General features: G+C 36.6%; 1 protein-coding gene across 1 annotated transcript in view; it reads right to left on the bottom strand.

Annotated features, from left to right (window-relative positions):
* Positions 1-4,357: 4,357 nt before the first annotated feature.
* The window catches only part of plpp2a (phospholipid phosphatase 2a), a 34,864-nt gene continuing 22,663 nt past the window's right edge, over positions 4,358-16,558 (bottom strand). The window contains exons 2-6 of the mRNA XM_081375302.1: positions 14,710-14,861; positions 10,466-10,728; positions 8,499-8,556; positions 6,260-6,436; positions 4,358-5,547 (exon numbers count right to left, since the gene is read on the bottom strand). Of these exons, the coding sequence (XP_081231428.1) occupies positions 5,398-5,547; positions 6,260-6,436; positions 8,499-8,556; positions 10,466-10,728; positions 14,710-14,861 (800 nt within the window). The 3' untranslated portion in view covers positions 4,358-5,397. The remainder of the gene's footprint in view (positions 5,548-6,259; positions 6,437-8,498; positions 8,557-10,465; positions 10,729-14,709; positions 14,862-16,558) is intronic.

The following is a 16,558-nucleotide window of genomic DNA, read 5'->3' on the forward strand; positions in this document are numbered from 1 at the left end:
AGTTTCCGGCGTATGCTTCTGTACTAGGCTACATACAAGAGACATTTAGTTTTTCTGGTGTTATAGATAGTAACAGGATCCTCTTAAAATGAGGGCCAATATCTAAACATGTCTTTCAGGATGAAGGCTGTGATTTAAAAAAATATATATGTGTGTAGGCTATATAAATCACGATTTTGGTGGATTGTGAAATAAAATTTCCCACAATACTTAATACAAAACAAAAGGAATATGTTTTTTAGTTCTATAAATATTCAGAAAACAAGACCAGTTCTTAAAAAAGTCTAAACCTTAAAGTGAATTGTTTCAGCTAATGCTAATGCTAATGCAATTTGTAGCCTACAGCAAAGGGGTTTGTAGATTGTGTGTGTGTGTGTGTACGTATATATGCATATCGAAGTTCTGAGGACAGTTAGTATTAGGGATACTGAGTGACGACACAATTTTGATAAAATAAAGAGAATCTAATTGAATGGTACGTTTGTGCTAATGTATGATCATCTCTGATTCATTTCAAAGTGGAAATCTTGCTTTAAAAAAAAAAAAAAAAAACAATGTGGGGTGTTTTCTCCTATTTTTCAAGAAGAATCAGTGTGCTGGGTGGAATCGTATACGTGCTTTTGTTGTATCACATGACCTGTTACCTGTAAATAAAGCGTCTTGTATAGTAGCAGGATGTCACGTGTCCACGACACATGAATGAAAACAGGCAAACGAGCCTGAAACCAGTCAGACCTATTCAAAGACGCAACGTGAAAGAGGATTTTAAACTTACGCATTACAATGAACACTTTGCCTTGAGTGTGAAATGTGAATTTAGCGTTTGTTAGAAGTTTCAAGCCAGAGAAACATGCAGTTACTGAAGCTGAAGGGAAGTCAACAGATGCCTTCGCTGTCCTTGAGCAAGATTCTGATGAAAACCAGCTGGATATATCTGTGACACTTTCGGCTGGTTAAATTCCCATGAATCCCTTGTACAATCATCTCTGTGTTTGAAGGACGAGTTTTTGGCTGAACGGCATCTGACTGAATTTCACTAAAGTTCATCCAATCAAAGACACATGCAAAAATATGAAATCAAAATGTCTTAATGTATTTACAGCAATATGAGTTTTATTATTTGGAAAAGTTGCTTTACTGCACGTATGTTAGTGATTTGAACAAACCCTTAACACTAATTGAAAGCAGGAGTAGTATTGATACTTGGCCAAGCAAACCGATAACATGGACGTTAAAACATAGTGTTTCCAACTGATAAGATAAACGTATTGAAGACATCTGCTGTGTGAACTTTGAGCAGTTTTTAAAACTTTTCATAAGTTTCTGTTTTGAGCTTATTTACAGCGAGAACAGAAAGATGATTTTTTATTTTTTTATTTTGAACATTGTAGGTACAAACAAATATAAAACATATCAAGAAAATAAAAAAATTATAAGTGCAACATTCATATGCTATACAATCAAAACTTCTTATAAAGTCACTGATACCAATCATTACAAAATAATAATTGGACAAGATAATTGGTTTAGATAAAAAAAAATGTTTTGAGCTCTAAGCATAAGTGGTTTACAATTATTCATTTTCAGGAAAAGAATAAAAAGTTCAGTAGCTTTAATTTAACCAATTAGACTTTTTTTTTCTCCCAATGTGAAAATCAAACTCTTGATTTTTGACATGAAGACACTATACTGTGTTCATTAACATTAGTTGATATGCTCTCATGTATTACACGTCTAACTAATTTTGAAAACAACAATGTACTATTCTTATCTGATACACTGTTCAAATGTTTAGGGTCAGTAACATTATTTTTTTTTTAATGTTTTTTTTTAGCAAGGATGCATATGCAGATATGCAGCACAACTGTTTTCAACATTGATAATAATAATAAATGTTGATATTGAGCAGCAAATCATATTAGAATTATTTCTGAAGGATCATGTGACACTGAAGACTGGAGTAATGATGTTGAAAATTCAGTTTTGCATCACAGGAATACATTATATTTTAACAAATATTCACATAAAAAGAGTTTTTTTTTTTTTTTAACAGTTATTCCTTTTTACTGTATTTCTGATCAAATAAATGCAGCCTTGGTGAGCATAACTTCTTTCAAAGACATTAAAAAAATCTTACTGACCCCAGACTTTTAGACAGTAGTGTATATGCACAAACTTACAACAATCCTGCAAAAATACTCAACATTGCTCTGGGACATTCAACTAAACAATAGTTGCATTTTACATATATAGGCAAAAGTGTAAACATGAGTCACAATCTTCTTCACATTAATTGTGTAAGTCATTATGAGCTCAGTCCTCATTTATTTTAAGGCTGTCTGGTTTTCGGTGACTAAACCAGAGTCACAGAGAGTCTTGTGTTCCTCAGAAGAAAAAAGAGGGACACATCATTCATATTCACTAAATATAGAGTCCATAAAAAATTTCAGCATTAGAAGCTCACAGTAGACAGCAGGTTCTGTTGTACAGGTTTATATGATTGATTGTCAAGAACTTTAAAATAAAAATAATGTTGTTTAAAAAAAAAAAAAAATGTAGGCCTATGATGAAAAAATTGTTTAAATAAAATAGGAATGGTTTTTCCTCTATAAATAACATGGGTGAGATAAAAGGTTAAAAAAAAGTTTAAAAAGATTTTTTTTTCAACCATTATTAATAACATGCCTATGGCAAGCCCGTTTAACATTTATAAAAGCTAAGTTTGACTATCCGGAAATAACATTGTAGATATCAACAACGTCTTTCTGACTAGTCGTAATTACATTTTGGATAGTTGGAACTGTCATTCAAGATATCTGTAACGTAATTGTGACTACTCGAAACGGCAGATTGAGTTTTGACTAGGCAAAACTGAATGACAGATATCTGCAGTTGTCATGTAAGATGTGAGACGAGCTGAATGTCGTTTTCATTCAGTTTTGTATAGGCAGAATGAAAGTTAAAGATATCTCAAACGTCATTGTGTCAATTGCAAATTATTGTGCATGACGTTGCTCTATTTTAGATGTATATGGGGGGGGTCTCTCAAATATTGGCAACATGCAATGTCTATGTTTATGATCATGATTAAAATTACCATAGGTTATTGTTGACCTAAGATTTATGGATGAGAGAGATGCACACTAATTCACTTTAATAAAGATGCTGACATGCATGCTACTCTTGCTATGGAAGTGCAATAACATTAACTTCCTTAGATGAGAAAAATAGTTCTTAGTTGAGATTAGTTCTTTTTTTTTTTTTTTTTTTTACAGTAAAAAGCCATGACAGCCTCTAGGTATTGATTTCAGGTTGAAACAGTATAGCTAACAGCATTAAAGAGACATTTGTTAAATGTTTAAATGTCTGAATAAAAAAAAAAAAAAAAAAAAAAAAAAAAAAACGATTAAAAACTCCTTCACCCTCTGGCTGCTCCCACATGGTGCAAATCAGTGCTAATTACAAGTTAACAGTTAACAGATGCTATGTGATTTTGATGATTTGAACAACACCACGCTCTGCTCCCGCCTAAAGTGGGATGCGGGCCAAATTTGCATACAGATATCTGCAACGTCATTTCGCCTAGTCAAACTTAATTTAAGATATGTAACATGTACAGTAGATATCTTGAATTGAAGTGAATTAAAGATATCTTGTACTGGAGTTATGACTAGTCAGAATCAAATTGTCGATATCTCAAACTAGAATTACAGATATCTACAATTCAGTTGCAGATATCCATAATTCACTTGAACTGAATTGTAGATATCTGTAATGATAAACCTCATACAAATTAATGGCAAAAGTGACGTCATTTGTCCTAGGAAGAATGTCTTTGTGGATATCTGAAATGACAATTATGGATAGGAAGAATGTAGTTGCGGATATCTGACACCCAGTCAAACTGTTAAATGTAAAAATGGCTTGCCATACATGCCAGAAGCCTATAGATATATACATATCTATGGTGGAAACATTCAGCATGATGATGCACAACATGGCGCAATTCCATTTGAATGGACAGTTTGTTTTGTTTTTGGGTAGCCCCGCCCCTTAGTGAAACCTCATTGGTTTAGAATACGCGTACAGCTTTATGATTGGCTGTGATTTTAACACTACGAGCAGCGTTTCACGTCGAAACAGACGGCTGTTAATATACAGCTAGTTGATATTTTTGTTACCTTTTGTGGACAGGTTGGTTAGTAAGATTAATTTCCAAAAAAAAAAAAAAAAGTATATATAGCCTATATATATGTATATATATATATATATATATATATGTATACACACACATACACACATGTGCCTCGGTTAGCTAGTGGTAATTATAAACGGCGTCCTTATGAGAGATTGCTAAGCTGTCATGGATAAAGACTTTAGTAAATAAAACATTAAAATAAAGTAGTATTTTATAAAAAATAATCATGCTATGCAGATGTGTCTGGATATAACACCAAATTGTTGTCATGGCTATCATGGTTATAAAAAGCTATAAAGTTCCTAAACCTACCGCCACAGGAAAACATTTCTTTACATCAAAAAATAAAGTCACTATAATACAGTTATATATATGAAGAATCCAGATGCAAAAGTCCGTCTAACGTTTTTCTTTAATATTAACATTTTTATCAGGCTCTTATGTATAGGTTTCTACCCAAGTACCGGCATTTCTGAATGGGCTGAGTCTGGGATTTAGTGAGTTTGAAGGGAAATTATTTGATAAACGTATACTATGTGCGGAGAGCTATTCACTCAATATTGTTATCTCATTTTTGACATAGGCGGCTTTTGCATCGAGGGCTTCATATATATATCATCTATACTGTATATATATCATCTAATTACCGATGTGAGAAAGACCTTTTTTGGCATCTGTTCCATGTTCATACTGTTCTTCCTGGATTTCTAACTCAGGGAACCACAAACTCTTGTCTTCTGATGACTTAGAAAAGTTCACTTTCTTTCCCATGCCGAAAGAATCGCTTCCAACAGCAGAAGTACATCTAGTCAGTAAATGTCAACCGTGGTTTTGCGGTTGTCATGGAAACGTCCAGTTCCCCTTGAAAAAGTTCGTCTTTGTGCTCTGATACAATAAAGTCCCTCAGGGTTCATTAGATGTCAGGCGATCTGTGCTCTTGGCGTATGTGAGCGTGCATAAAACAAAAAGCGGTATAAACACGATCAGCCGTCTGTAGAGGAGTATAAAATCTAATATTCAGTGTTAGTTCATGCATTCACTTGCTCTCTCTGAAATGTGAGTGTTGTCCTGTGGAAGAGAGTGCGGTCAGTGCCAGTGTACAGTGTGTGTGCAGCAACGTGTGTGTGGCTGTCTGTACGAGACGTGGTGCAGCATCCAGTGGTTTCTGTGTGTCTGCCCTCACAGGTCAAAGGTCAGGCTCATACAGGCCTGCTGTAGGGGTAAATATTGTTCCTGTCCGTGTCTACGATCTGAAGGCTGGGTTTGCGTTCGCTGTCTTCGTTTTCAGCGCTTTCGACATCCTGGCAGCGAGGCGGGCGCTCTTTAAAGAAGTCAGAGATGTATCGCACCTGTGACGGAGAGGAGAAACACTTAATGCAACTTGCAAAATAGACCATTAGTCCATATTCCACTCTAAATAAAAAAAACAGAAGTGATTTATACACGGCTGTTCGGTAAGATTTTTAATGTTTTTAAAAGAATTCTCTTCTGCTCACCAAGACTGCATTTATTTGATAAAAAAAAATAAAAAAAAATATTGATAAGTATTATGACAATTTAAAATTACTGTTTTCTATTTGAATATATTTTAAAACGTAATTTATTCCTTTGATCATCATTTCTCCAGTCTTCAGTGTCACATGATCCTTCAGAAATCATTCTAATATGATGATCTGATGCTCAAAAAACATTAATTATTATTATCAATTTTGAAAACAGTTTATTTTATCCCTATGGCTGCTGAAAAAATGCTTTCTGCTTTCTGTTTTTATGACCATAAACATAATTGTGGGGGAAAATTTTGATTAAAGTGACTAATATAGAACAGGAAAAAATAATTCTAATTAAGTGCAAAATTAATTTCACCAAATTTTTCTCTTTTTTTTTTTTGTGCATACATCTAAGTTACTGAAGATTGAGGGAGAGTATTTAAATTGATTTATTTATCCTGAAAATGCAAACAAACCCAAGTGGTTCTACAACAGGACATTTTCCTTCATAATTTTAACTTTTAATTTTGGGGTGAAATATAAGCTGGTTTGATGAGATAACTCCACTCACCGTGAGGACTGCGATCAGCGCCCCTTGCAGAAGACCCACGACCACGTCGCTCCAGTGGTGTTTGTAGTCAGACACACGTGTGTATCCCACATAAATGGCAAAAGCCACCAGGAAGAACTGAATTGTGGGCCGGAGGAGGCGGGCCCACTTGGATGCCATACGTGCCTGGACATACAGCTACACGGGATGAGGAAAAACAATGACGGATTACACAATATTTTAAAAGAAGATATGGGAAGAAAAATGGAAATTCAACCTTGTGCATTCAGCAGCAGGAAACGAAGTCTTTATAAATAGTCTTTAGAAGTTATGGGAAAGCACCTTATCTGAATATGACTTGTCTTAACTACAGACACGTCGGAACATGAGTGAAGCAACCAGAAAACTTTAAGTGTTTATTGAACACCCTCATGTTGCCCCAAGCTCGTATGACTTTCTCTCTTCGGTGCAGCACAAAAAGAGAAATTCTGAAGAACATTCATGCTAAGAAGAAAAAAAGAAAGTTATGCAGGTGTGAGGGTGAGTAAATGATGTCAGAACTTAAAGAGGACCTATTGTGCTTTTTCACATCATGCCAAGATACAAAGCACAAAGTCACTACAAAGCGAGTTATTCTCTCCCTGAAACGCCTCCATTGTAGTCTTGAGTTTCTTCCAGGAATGAACACGTCACAACATTCCTCATTTAAATAATTAATATGCAGAATAAAGAGGTGGGGTCTGATTAAGTTAGTTAAGCCCCTTTCACACAGAGATTCCGGAAAATACACGGATAAAGTGACCCGGGATTTGACCCGGGTTCGTTTGATTTTGGTTCATTCACACTGCCAGTGATTTTCCTGAATCAGAGAGTGCGTTAACACACAACCCGTAAAAATCCCGTAAAGACACGTGACATCGATGTGACTTGTAATGTCTCAGCAGTGTCTTAAAGGAACACTCCGACTTTTTTGAACTTTAGCTTATTCACAGTATCCCCCAGAGTTAGATAAGTCCATACATACCCTTTTCATTTCTGTGCATTCTGTAAGTGTTATTTGACGCACCCACCGCTAGCCTAGCTTAGCACAAAGACTGGATGTAAATGGATAATGGTAGCATACTAATCCCAATAAGTGACAAAATAATGCAAACATTTTCCTATTTACATGTGATCTGTATAGTCACTCCGCTAATCACTCCGCCCAAGTAGCTGTGCTCCTACGCCTAGTGAGAATATAGTTCCCAGTATTTATACGATTAAAAATGGTCTCAGTCTCATATAGCCTTGTTATTTGTACACGCTGTGACTATACAGATCACATCATGTAAATAGGAAAATGTTTGCATTATTTTGTCACTTATTGGGATTAGAATGCTACCATTATCCATTTACATCCAGTCTTTGTGCTAAGCTAGGCTAGCGGTGGGTGCGTCAAATAACACATACAGAACGCACAGAAATGAAAAAAGTATGTATGGACTTATCTAACTCTGGGGGATACTGTGAATAAGCTAAAGTCCCAAAAAGTCTGAGTTTTCCTTTAAGTTTGCTTATGAGCTGCGATTTCTCTCTCGAGAAACCACGCTTGTGCATTTTTTTCCCTGATTCGATCATAAACTTGCGCATTACGTACCGTTTCACAGCTGGCGAACGATCCCGGCTTCAGCGGCATCACTACGACACGGCATTATTACGGCTTTTGTTCACAGAGCGCGCCTTCCGGGACTGAATACGGCAATGTTACTAGGTCCCCAACCCACAATCCCGGGTCGTGTTTGCGTTCACACAGAAGGCGTTCTGGCAATTTCCCGGGATCATCGCGCTGTGTGAAAGGGGCTTTAGAAGTGTGTAGAAAGTCGCAGTTATGGTTAGGGGGCGGGACTTTTCCTAAACATGCTCAAAGCGGTTGTCCAATCACGAAACACTGGTCCAGTCGACCAATCAGAGCACATTGTGCTTTTCGGATGGAGGGGCTTCATAGAGATAGGATGTCAACAATGTCAAATACGTGAAAAATAATGTTTTTTTGAACATTCAAATATGAAAACCTATTCTAGTAGGCCCCAAACAACAAAATCAAAACTGTTTTAATAGGTCTCTTTAAGCATTGCATACTATCTTGATTTAAAGCTTGAGACGTTTGAGGTCATAGTTTACTGTCTCTATGATGTTTCCTGTTGCTCTCTCCTTTATCTGTCTACACAAGTCTTCTGTGTCAGCATGATTGTAGAAGAGGAAGACAACTGTGACCACTCACCGCCAGAAACAACATGCAGTACATCCCGAAGGAGGAGTGACCGGAGTAGAAGGACAGCCTGGTGCAACAGAACCGACGGTGGAAGGGCGGATCGGACAGATACAAAACAACAGAGAGAGAGAGGAAAAATAATCATTTTCACAGTTCAAGCATCATTTAGAACAGTTCATGGGTCATTTTTCACGTTTCAAGATGTCAACTGTGTTAAAACATTTATCACATGTCCATAATGGCCTTGACCTTCCAGTGCATTTTGGTATGTGTGATGCCAATGACCTTTTTTATGTTTTGGAGAAAGAGCTTTATAACTCTTGGACTTGCAAGTTCAACAAATAACTTTTAATTTATAAAATAATAAAAAGAACTGGACTTCTTAATTAAAATGCTAAAACACTGATCTGTTTGGTGATAACACTCAGAGCTAACAGTAAATCTCAGATTATTTAAATATAGTGATACATGATGTTAAAATATTTTGAAGGATTAGAAACAGGGACATTAAAACCCGCCAAATGCGAGTGTATTTCAGCAGTGGCGTGTAACTCAGTCACTCCTACTAGACACTAGAATTTTATATACATTTTTCAATTGTAGTCTTTTAAAGAGGCATCTGAAATAATAAACTAAGTGCAATGTAGTGTTATCAAAAATATAGATTTTTTTAATACATATCAACACTGAAATATCTGAAATGCTTCCAATACTAATTTTCAGCAGAATAGATATGATACCAGCTGCACTTTCTCTCTCTCTCCGGCAGCGAGTGACACAAACCCGCCTCTCCTCACTCACTCGTTTCATTTGCTCTGGATGAATGTTGTTACAGGGCTTGAATCTCGGTGAGGGATTGCGCATATTGTGCATAATTTTACTAATTCCCGCAGATTTTGAGCTCAAACACCCAAAGTGCAGAACATAAAGCCGCCTCTCAGGACTAAACTGAGTTCTTTTGCGCTGCTCATTACGCTCAAACCAGCATTTTGACATTATTTTGTGTCTTGGTGAGTATTCATGTCATAAACGCAGTCAGTTATGTTTAAAGTAAACACAAACAGTTGAGAAATAAAACACGTGTTACGGTATAATAGGTCTTAAAGTGACGGCAGCCTAATATACCTGCTGCCGTATTATGAGATAATATCAAAAATATCTATATGCAAGTTTTTCCCAATGGTATCAATGTCAAAATTGTGGCCAGTGAAAATGCTGAGTGGCTAGTAACTTTGGAAAATCACTAGCCACAGTGGCTGGTGAGCAAAAAAGTTAACGCCAAGCCCTGATTACAAATAACAATAATAACAAAATTTTTCAATATAATATTTTTAATAGGGCTGTCAAAAGATTAATCGCGATTAATCGCATCCAAAATAAAAGTTTGCGTTTACATAATATATGTGTGTGTACTCTGTATAATTATTTTGTATATATAAATACACACACATGCATGTATATATTTAAGAAATATTTGCATACATATACTGTATATATTTATATCTAATTTATATTATATATAAATATAATTTTTTTATATATAAATTACACATTTTTCTTAAATATATACAAGCATGTGTGTGTATTTATATATACAAATTTAATTATACACAGTACACACACATATATTATTTAAACACATTAATCTTTTGACAGCCCTAATTTTTAATTTAAAAAAGTTCCCCTAATTGACAAATCGCCCAGATAGAACTGAAATATTTTCTTAACACTGGTCATGCTTTGTGTTGCATGTATAATCAAATCTATTTATACTTCAAGCCTCTTGAGGAAATATGGCATTTGAAAACTCCAGTGAGAGCTTTGGACTGCAAAGGTCACAGCATAAGAAAGCACAAATGTACTGGACAAACAGGAAGTGAAACAACAGGTGAACAGCAAAAATAAACAAATACAGGAAGTGAGGTTAGCAGTCTATGACCTCTGACACCGGCCCTTCCCGTTCCCAGCTTCTGTACCTGGATTCTGTCACGTTGCGATGGCTTCCCGTGCAGTTTATCTCCAGCATGTAGCCGTTACACACTTCTGGAGCACAAACCGCCATGAAGTTGGGCCGCAAGCGTCCGATGGTGTACTTGGCCATATCGGTCAGAGACTGGCTCACACACGCGCCGAACAGAAACGTCCCCACCACTTTGTAGAGCGCCACAGCGTACTGGTTAAAGTCTGAATTGGAGTAAAGCCGTTTGGTGTAGACCAGGTAGGCCTCTCCGGAAATGATCTGCAAGTGAGGAAACAATGAAGCTTTTTAGGCTTAAATTTTCTAAGGGTTAGTCAGTTAGACATTTAACCCCAAGTATGAGCAATAGCAATAACGATGCATGAGTAAATATTGGTACATTGTAATAGTTCAGCATGGCGTATTGTTTTTTATATTAAATTTTTAACTGATTTAAATTTCGTATACATCTATTATGATTATTTTGTCAAGCACTTTGAATCCCCAGTGCGTAACTATCAAATGGTACATAAATAAACTTGCCTTAAGGATCATTCTCAGTAATAAAACGAAATATATGAGTCTGTCGGATGTAGATGACTCATGTTTTGAATTGTACTCTGATGAATCATACTGAACTAATCACTATGTTCTCTCAGAACATGTGGCCACAATACAAAACCAACCTGCATCTTTTCATAATCAAATACAGCACCGAAATTTCACAATTGCTACTCAAAAGTGCTTCAACAACAAATCCCTTTAGACAGTTTTGATGCTTCTTAAACAAACAGTTCATAGAAAAATGTGAACTATGAACAGTCGCTATGAACTAAAGTCACATATGTCAAACCCAATAAAAGTAGTTCATATTGAATTGTGTGCTATATTCTGAATTCCTATGATAGATTTGTGTGAAGAACAGACAGATATTTAAGTTGTTTTCAAAGAAAATCTTCCCCATGGAAAATCACTTCCCCGTGAGCTTCATGAGAACCACGGTGAATCACTGAGTCAGTGAGTTAAAATCATGAAACACATTAGTTTGATTCTTTTGGTCTTCTTTGGGTCCTTTTTGAAGCTTGACAGCCACAGTCACTATCCTCTTTTTCCAACATAACATTCCATGTTTTCCAATGGAAAAACATGCCTCTCGCTTATAAAAATACAATTCACTGGAGGCAGTAAAACACCAACAACTTTTATTCCTTTTCACACAAATTATGATTACAGTTGCAGATTATTGATTAATAAAGATGTATTTTCATGTGGTTCATTGCACAAAACTATGCCATAACCTCAAAACACTTTTACCATAGTGCATGATTTGTAAACTGATACATTTTGATGTTTGCATCACATAACCAGCTCAATATGTTTGGCTTTTCTGGTGTAGTAAATTTGCTCAGTAGATCACTATTGCAAAGCGGAGGGCTCGGGTATGAGTCCTGTGAAACACGAGTCATGATAAAACAGCTTAAAGACTTGTAGAAACCATCTAAAATTACATGGTTCCTGCACCAAATTCATTTTAGCTCACATTTGCTTTTGTTAAAGGAGAACTCCGGTCAATTTTAACATTGAGCTCATTTTTTTGTACATTTGGAGTGCTGTCAATACAGAGAACAACAACAAAAATCAGTGTTGCCTACACCGAGTTATTCTATTTTTAAAATCTGCACCCTGTTGACTTCAATGGGGCAAGTACTAAACCTGCTTTTAGCCTCTTAACATCCTTGATGTGTCATTACAAGTGCACAGGTCATGTGAGTGATTCCTTCTGAGTGAACACGAGTGGATCTGACTGCAGTAGATGTGAAAGATATGTATAAAAATGATGTTATTTAAGCCAGCGCAAATACCTGTGTTTACATCCTGTTTTCGGTTGAAGTCCACAGTGGTCGATTGTCGAGTTCACACGCATAGGTTTAGTTACCTATGATCACATCAAGGATGTTAAGAGGCTAAAAGCAGGTTTAGTACTTGCCCCATTGAAGTCAACAGGGTGCAAATTTTAAAAATAGAATAACTCGGTGTAGGCAACACCGATTTTTGTCGTTGTTCTCTGTATTGACAGCACTCCAAATGTACAAAAAAATGAGCTCAATGTTAAAATTGACTGGAGTTCTCCTTTAACACTTAGGGGCTTTAAGCACTATACCGTTTTCAACTAAAAAAGGAAAAAATGTATGTGTTTTGGCCGTTCATTTACATGACAACAGCGTTTTGAGGGCCTTGAAAACGCAAACTTTTGAAAACGGGTTTATGAAGATGGGTTTTATGAGAATGACACCATTATCATCTCAGTATAAACTACAAAAACGCAAATTTGTGAAAACGGTGTGTGGTAGATTTTTTTCTTCTTTCGCACCTGACTTAAGTCTACCTGGGTCTCGTCTACAATCGTCGTCCCCGTTCAATAGTATTTATACTCCTCATCGACGTTGGCTGAGTCCCCTAACCCTAACTTGGTGCGAATAAGTACAACAACCAGCACTATTAAAAACATTAGCAGATTACCACTTTCAACTGTTTTGGGGAAAATCAAATGGACTTTTAGTGCCACACTAGACATTACACTTTAAGGGCCCTATCTTGCACCCAGTGCAATTGACTTTGTACACCGACGCATGTATCATTCCTATTTTGCACCTGCGCACAGCAGACTTTTCCCTCCATAGACGCACGTCGGTAAACTAGGAAATACACTTGCGCTCCCAGGGGCGGTTCAGCGAAAAGAGGAGGCGTGTTCCGGAGCAAACGTTCCCTGGTGCTATTTTGCAGTTTCAGAAAACAATTCCGCCACAGACCCGGAAAAACCTAGTCTAAAGTCAGTGGCGCGTTGCGCATTTTATTCATATGCTATTTTAAGGGCGCATGCTTGGCCATAATCAATGTAGCGTGTGCACAACGCGCATACACTGCTTATCTCATCTACACACAGACGAAGCAGTTTTCATTTTTGCAAACCATACATTATTACAAGGAAAAATATTAACAAACACACGAGGGAAATCATTGTTGTGTCCATGAAGATGTGAAAAAATAGGCATAAATCTAGCTTACACATTTACCCAAATTATTATACGCCTGTTTAACCGAAGCTAATTTGGGTGTGTTTCTCCATCCCCATACAATGTCACTTCTCTGTGTTTTACGGCCCTGACGAGAACGTCGGTCTCCTCGGCTGTGAACCGCTCCTGGTACGCGTCTGGCAAATCCGCCGTTATAACAGCAATCCGCCATTGGAACAAGCACTTCCTCTTAAAGGGAATGTGAGATGACGCTCTGATTGGTTTATTTCACGTTACGCCCAAACCACACCTATAATTAATGAAGCTACTTCAGACCAACACATTTTAGATTTGCGTCGGGCGCAAGAGTCATTTATCCCGCCGGTATAATAGCACCAAGACCCGCCCACAAAGTTACTTGCGTTTCACGCTTGATACTTGCGTTTCAGATCGTTAAAATAGGGCCCTAAAAGTGTCGCAAACTGCGCAAGAAGCAACGTACAATAATTTACCAGAAAGGATGCCACAGGCACATTTTTGCAATGAGCCTGGGTTGACTTTTGTTATTATGTTAGTTAATTCCTTTTATCACAGAGGAAAAAAAACATACAATATTCTTAGATGTAGATGACAGATTTTTGGATGAGCTATTTCTTTAAAGGGGATCTATTATGCCCTTTTACAAAGTCTTGATTTTGTTTTTGTCGTCTACTAGAATATGTTTTCATGCTTGAAGATGAAATATTTGATATTGTTGCAGCACCTCTCTTCCCAGTCTGTCAGTAATGCTCTGTTTAGTTCCTGTCTCTATAAAGCTCCTCCTTCTATAAAAGCACAATGTGCTCTGATTGGTTGGTTGGACCAGTGTGTTGTGATTGGTCAACTGCTTTAAGCGAGAAACATAACTATATTACTATAACCGCGAGTTTCAACACACTACTAACTAACTCCCTTTAGTCCCTTTATTTTGCGTATTCCTTAGGCAGGAATGATTTAAATGGGGAATATTGTAACATGTTCGTTCCCAGAAGAAACTCAAGACTACAATGGAGGTGTTTCAGGGAGTTCAGAAACAGTGACACTGATATGGAGAATAACTCCCGCTGGAGGGACTTTGTGCTTTGTATCTTTGCAGACCTATTTCCATGTTCAAACAGCAACATTACACACTAAAGAAAGCTGAAAATGTAAAAAGCATAATAGGACCCCTTTAAAGGTTTGCTCAGCTGTCTGATTGGTGGAGACTCACGATAATGATGGAGCAGGAAATGGTAACGGCCGCCATCATTTTATGAGAGATGGTGTCTGGTCTGTAGGGGTAACGAATGGACTCGTCATCACAGTAAACGCCACGCTGGTACGGCCGGAACATGATGGTCATTATGATGAATGGCATCGACACTGAAACACAAACAACAGCGTTATTATTGGCCTCAGATGGCTGGCTCAGTAACACACATCAAACAAATCATCTACCGCATGTCTTGTGTTGAATTTTCCATGGGAACAACAACAAAAAAATGCTTTTATAATAGGAAACAGATGACATTCAAGTTCATCAGTGCTTCTGCGAATCATGCAGGACAAAAAACTGAAAATCAACACAGATAGTGTACAACAGACTTTTCCACATTAAGAGATATTATTGACCAATCATAAATGTCAAACACATGTTGTGGATTCAGTAATGCTGGATAATCTTCCCCTTGCCATCCGGATACAGGAAGTCAGTGGGAATTATCGCCAGGGTCATGGCACCAGATGTCAGTTCAACAGATGCCCACAACAGTATCTTGTAACCAGGAAAAGCACTGATTTATGTCTCCAACTCCACTATTTTTTTTAATCAAAAGTCATGAGAACCAGGAGAGGGAATATTTATAACTCTGGTCATGTTTCTCAAAGCCTGAATATTCCACGCAGCTCTTTTCCCATCGGACAGCAAAGATGCCAATCAGTTTTATCAGGGACCGTTGAGGGAAAATAATCTTTGGATATTGATGCAGAGTGAAATATATTTGCTTCATCATCAAGTTCATCAACATATTTTCTATTCCCACAGCAACGGTAACTTTCCCAAGATCAGGACCTTGGAGTCCAGTAATATTATATTACTTGAATCCAAACACATGGAAGCAGATGCACACGACCAAACGACAGATTCAAAGCAGCCTTAGTCAGAACGAGTTTAAAGATGTGCTCCCAAAAGGACTAAAGGTTCTAAAATGTGGCGCTTAAAAGTATTTGGACACTTAAAAATGCGTGAATGTCATTGCATTAGATATATCAAACCAAATAGCATTTATGTTAAATAAATAAATAATTTTTTTCATATAGCACAATTTCAAACACAAAGATAATTCCAAGTGCTTCACATAGGAATTATATAGCAAAGATGAGAGAAAACATGTACAAATTGTTAGAAAAAAGTAAAAAAAATAATAATTCAGTTTTAAAATAATTTAAGATAATAATAATAATAATTTTTAACTTAAATGCTCAAACTTAAATATTTCAATTCAAGTATAAAATATAAAACAATAGTTAGGCTACATATTGAAGATGAAAAATATTTTAACATTTTAAGTTTGCAAAAAATAAATAAAACTTTCTTTTGACATTATCTAATGCAACACTGTATGTCAGAGTCCATTTTTAAAAAAACATTTTTGGCAAATGCATGTTTGGCTTCTAGTATATAATAATTATTTACGAAGCATTGTAACTACTGTAGGTCATCCATACATAATATTCTATTTCCAGAAAGAAAAATCCCCATTTTAAGATCCAACAAGACATCCTGGGAAAGGTTTAAAATGTGTTGAGTAAGCATGCATTGTTTTCAGACACAAAGAATACAAGTTTTTTCTTGCACAAAAGGAAATGTCCATAAACCCAGATGGGCTGTAAAAAAAAAAAAAAGGCTTACATTCATTACATTGACACAATGGCACCAGCAACCACACACATTCTCACAATGATTTCGACTGTAAAGCTGTCTTTTAACGGATGCGAGGGGATGACAATGAGCTTTGGGGGTCGTCTGTTGGAAACTCATAAAACTTTAATTAGAACCTTACAGTGTCAATGAAGGCAGA

This window comes from Scardinius erythrophthalmus (genome assembly GCF_964197995.2).
Source record: "Scardinius erythrophthalmus genome assembly, chromosome: 9".
Classification (NCBI taxonomy): domain Eukaryota; kingdom Metazoa; phylum Chordata; class Actinopteri; order Cypriniformes; family Leuciscidae; genus Scardinius; species Scardinius erythrophthalmus.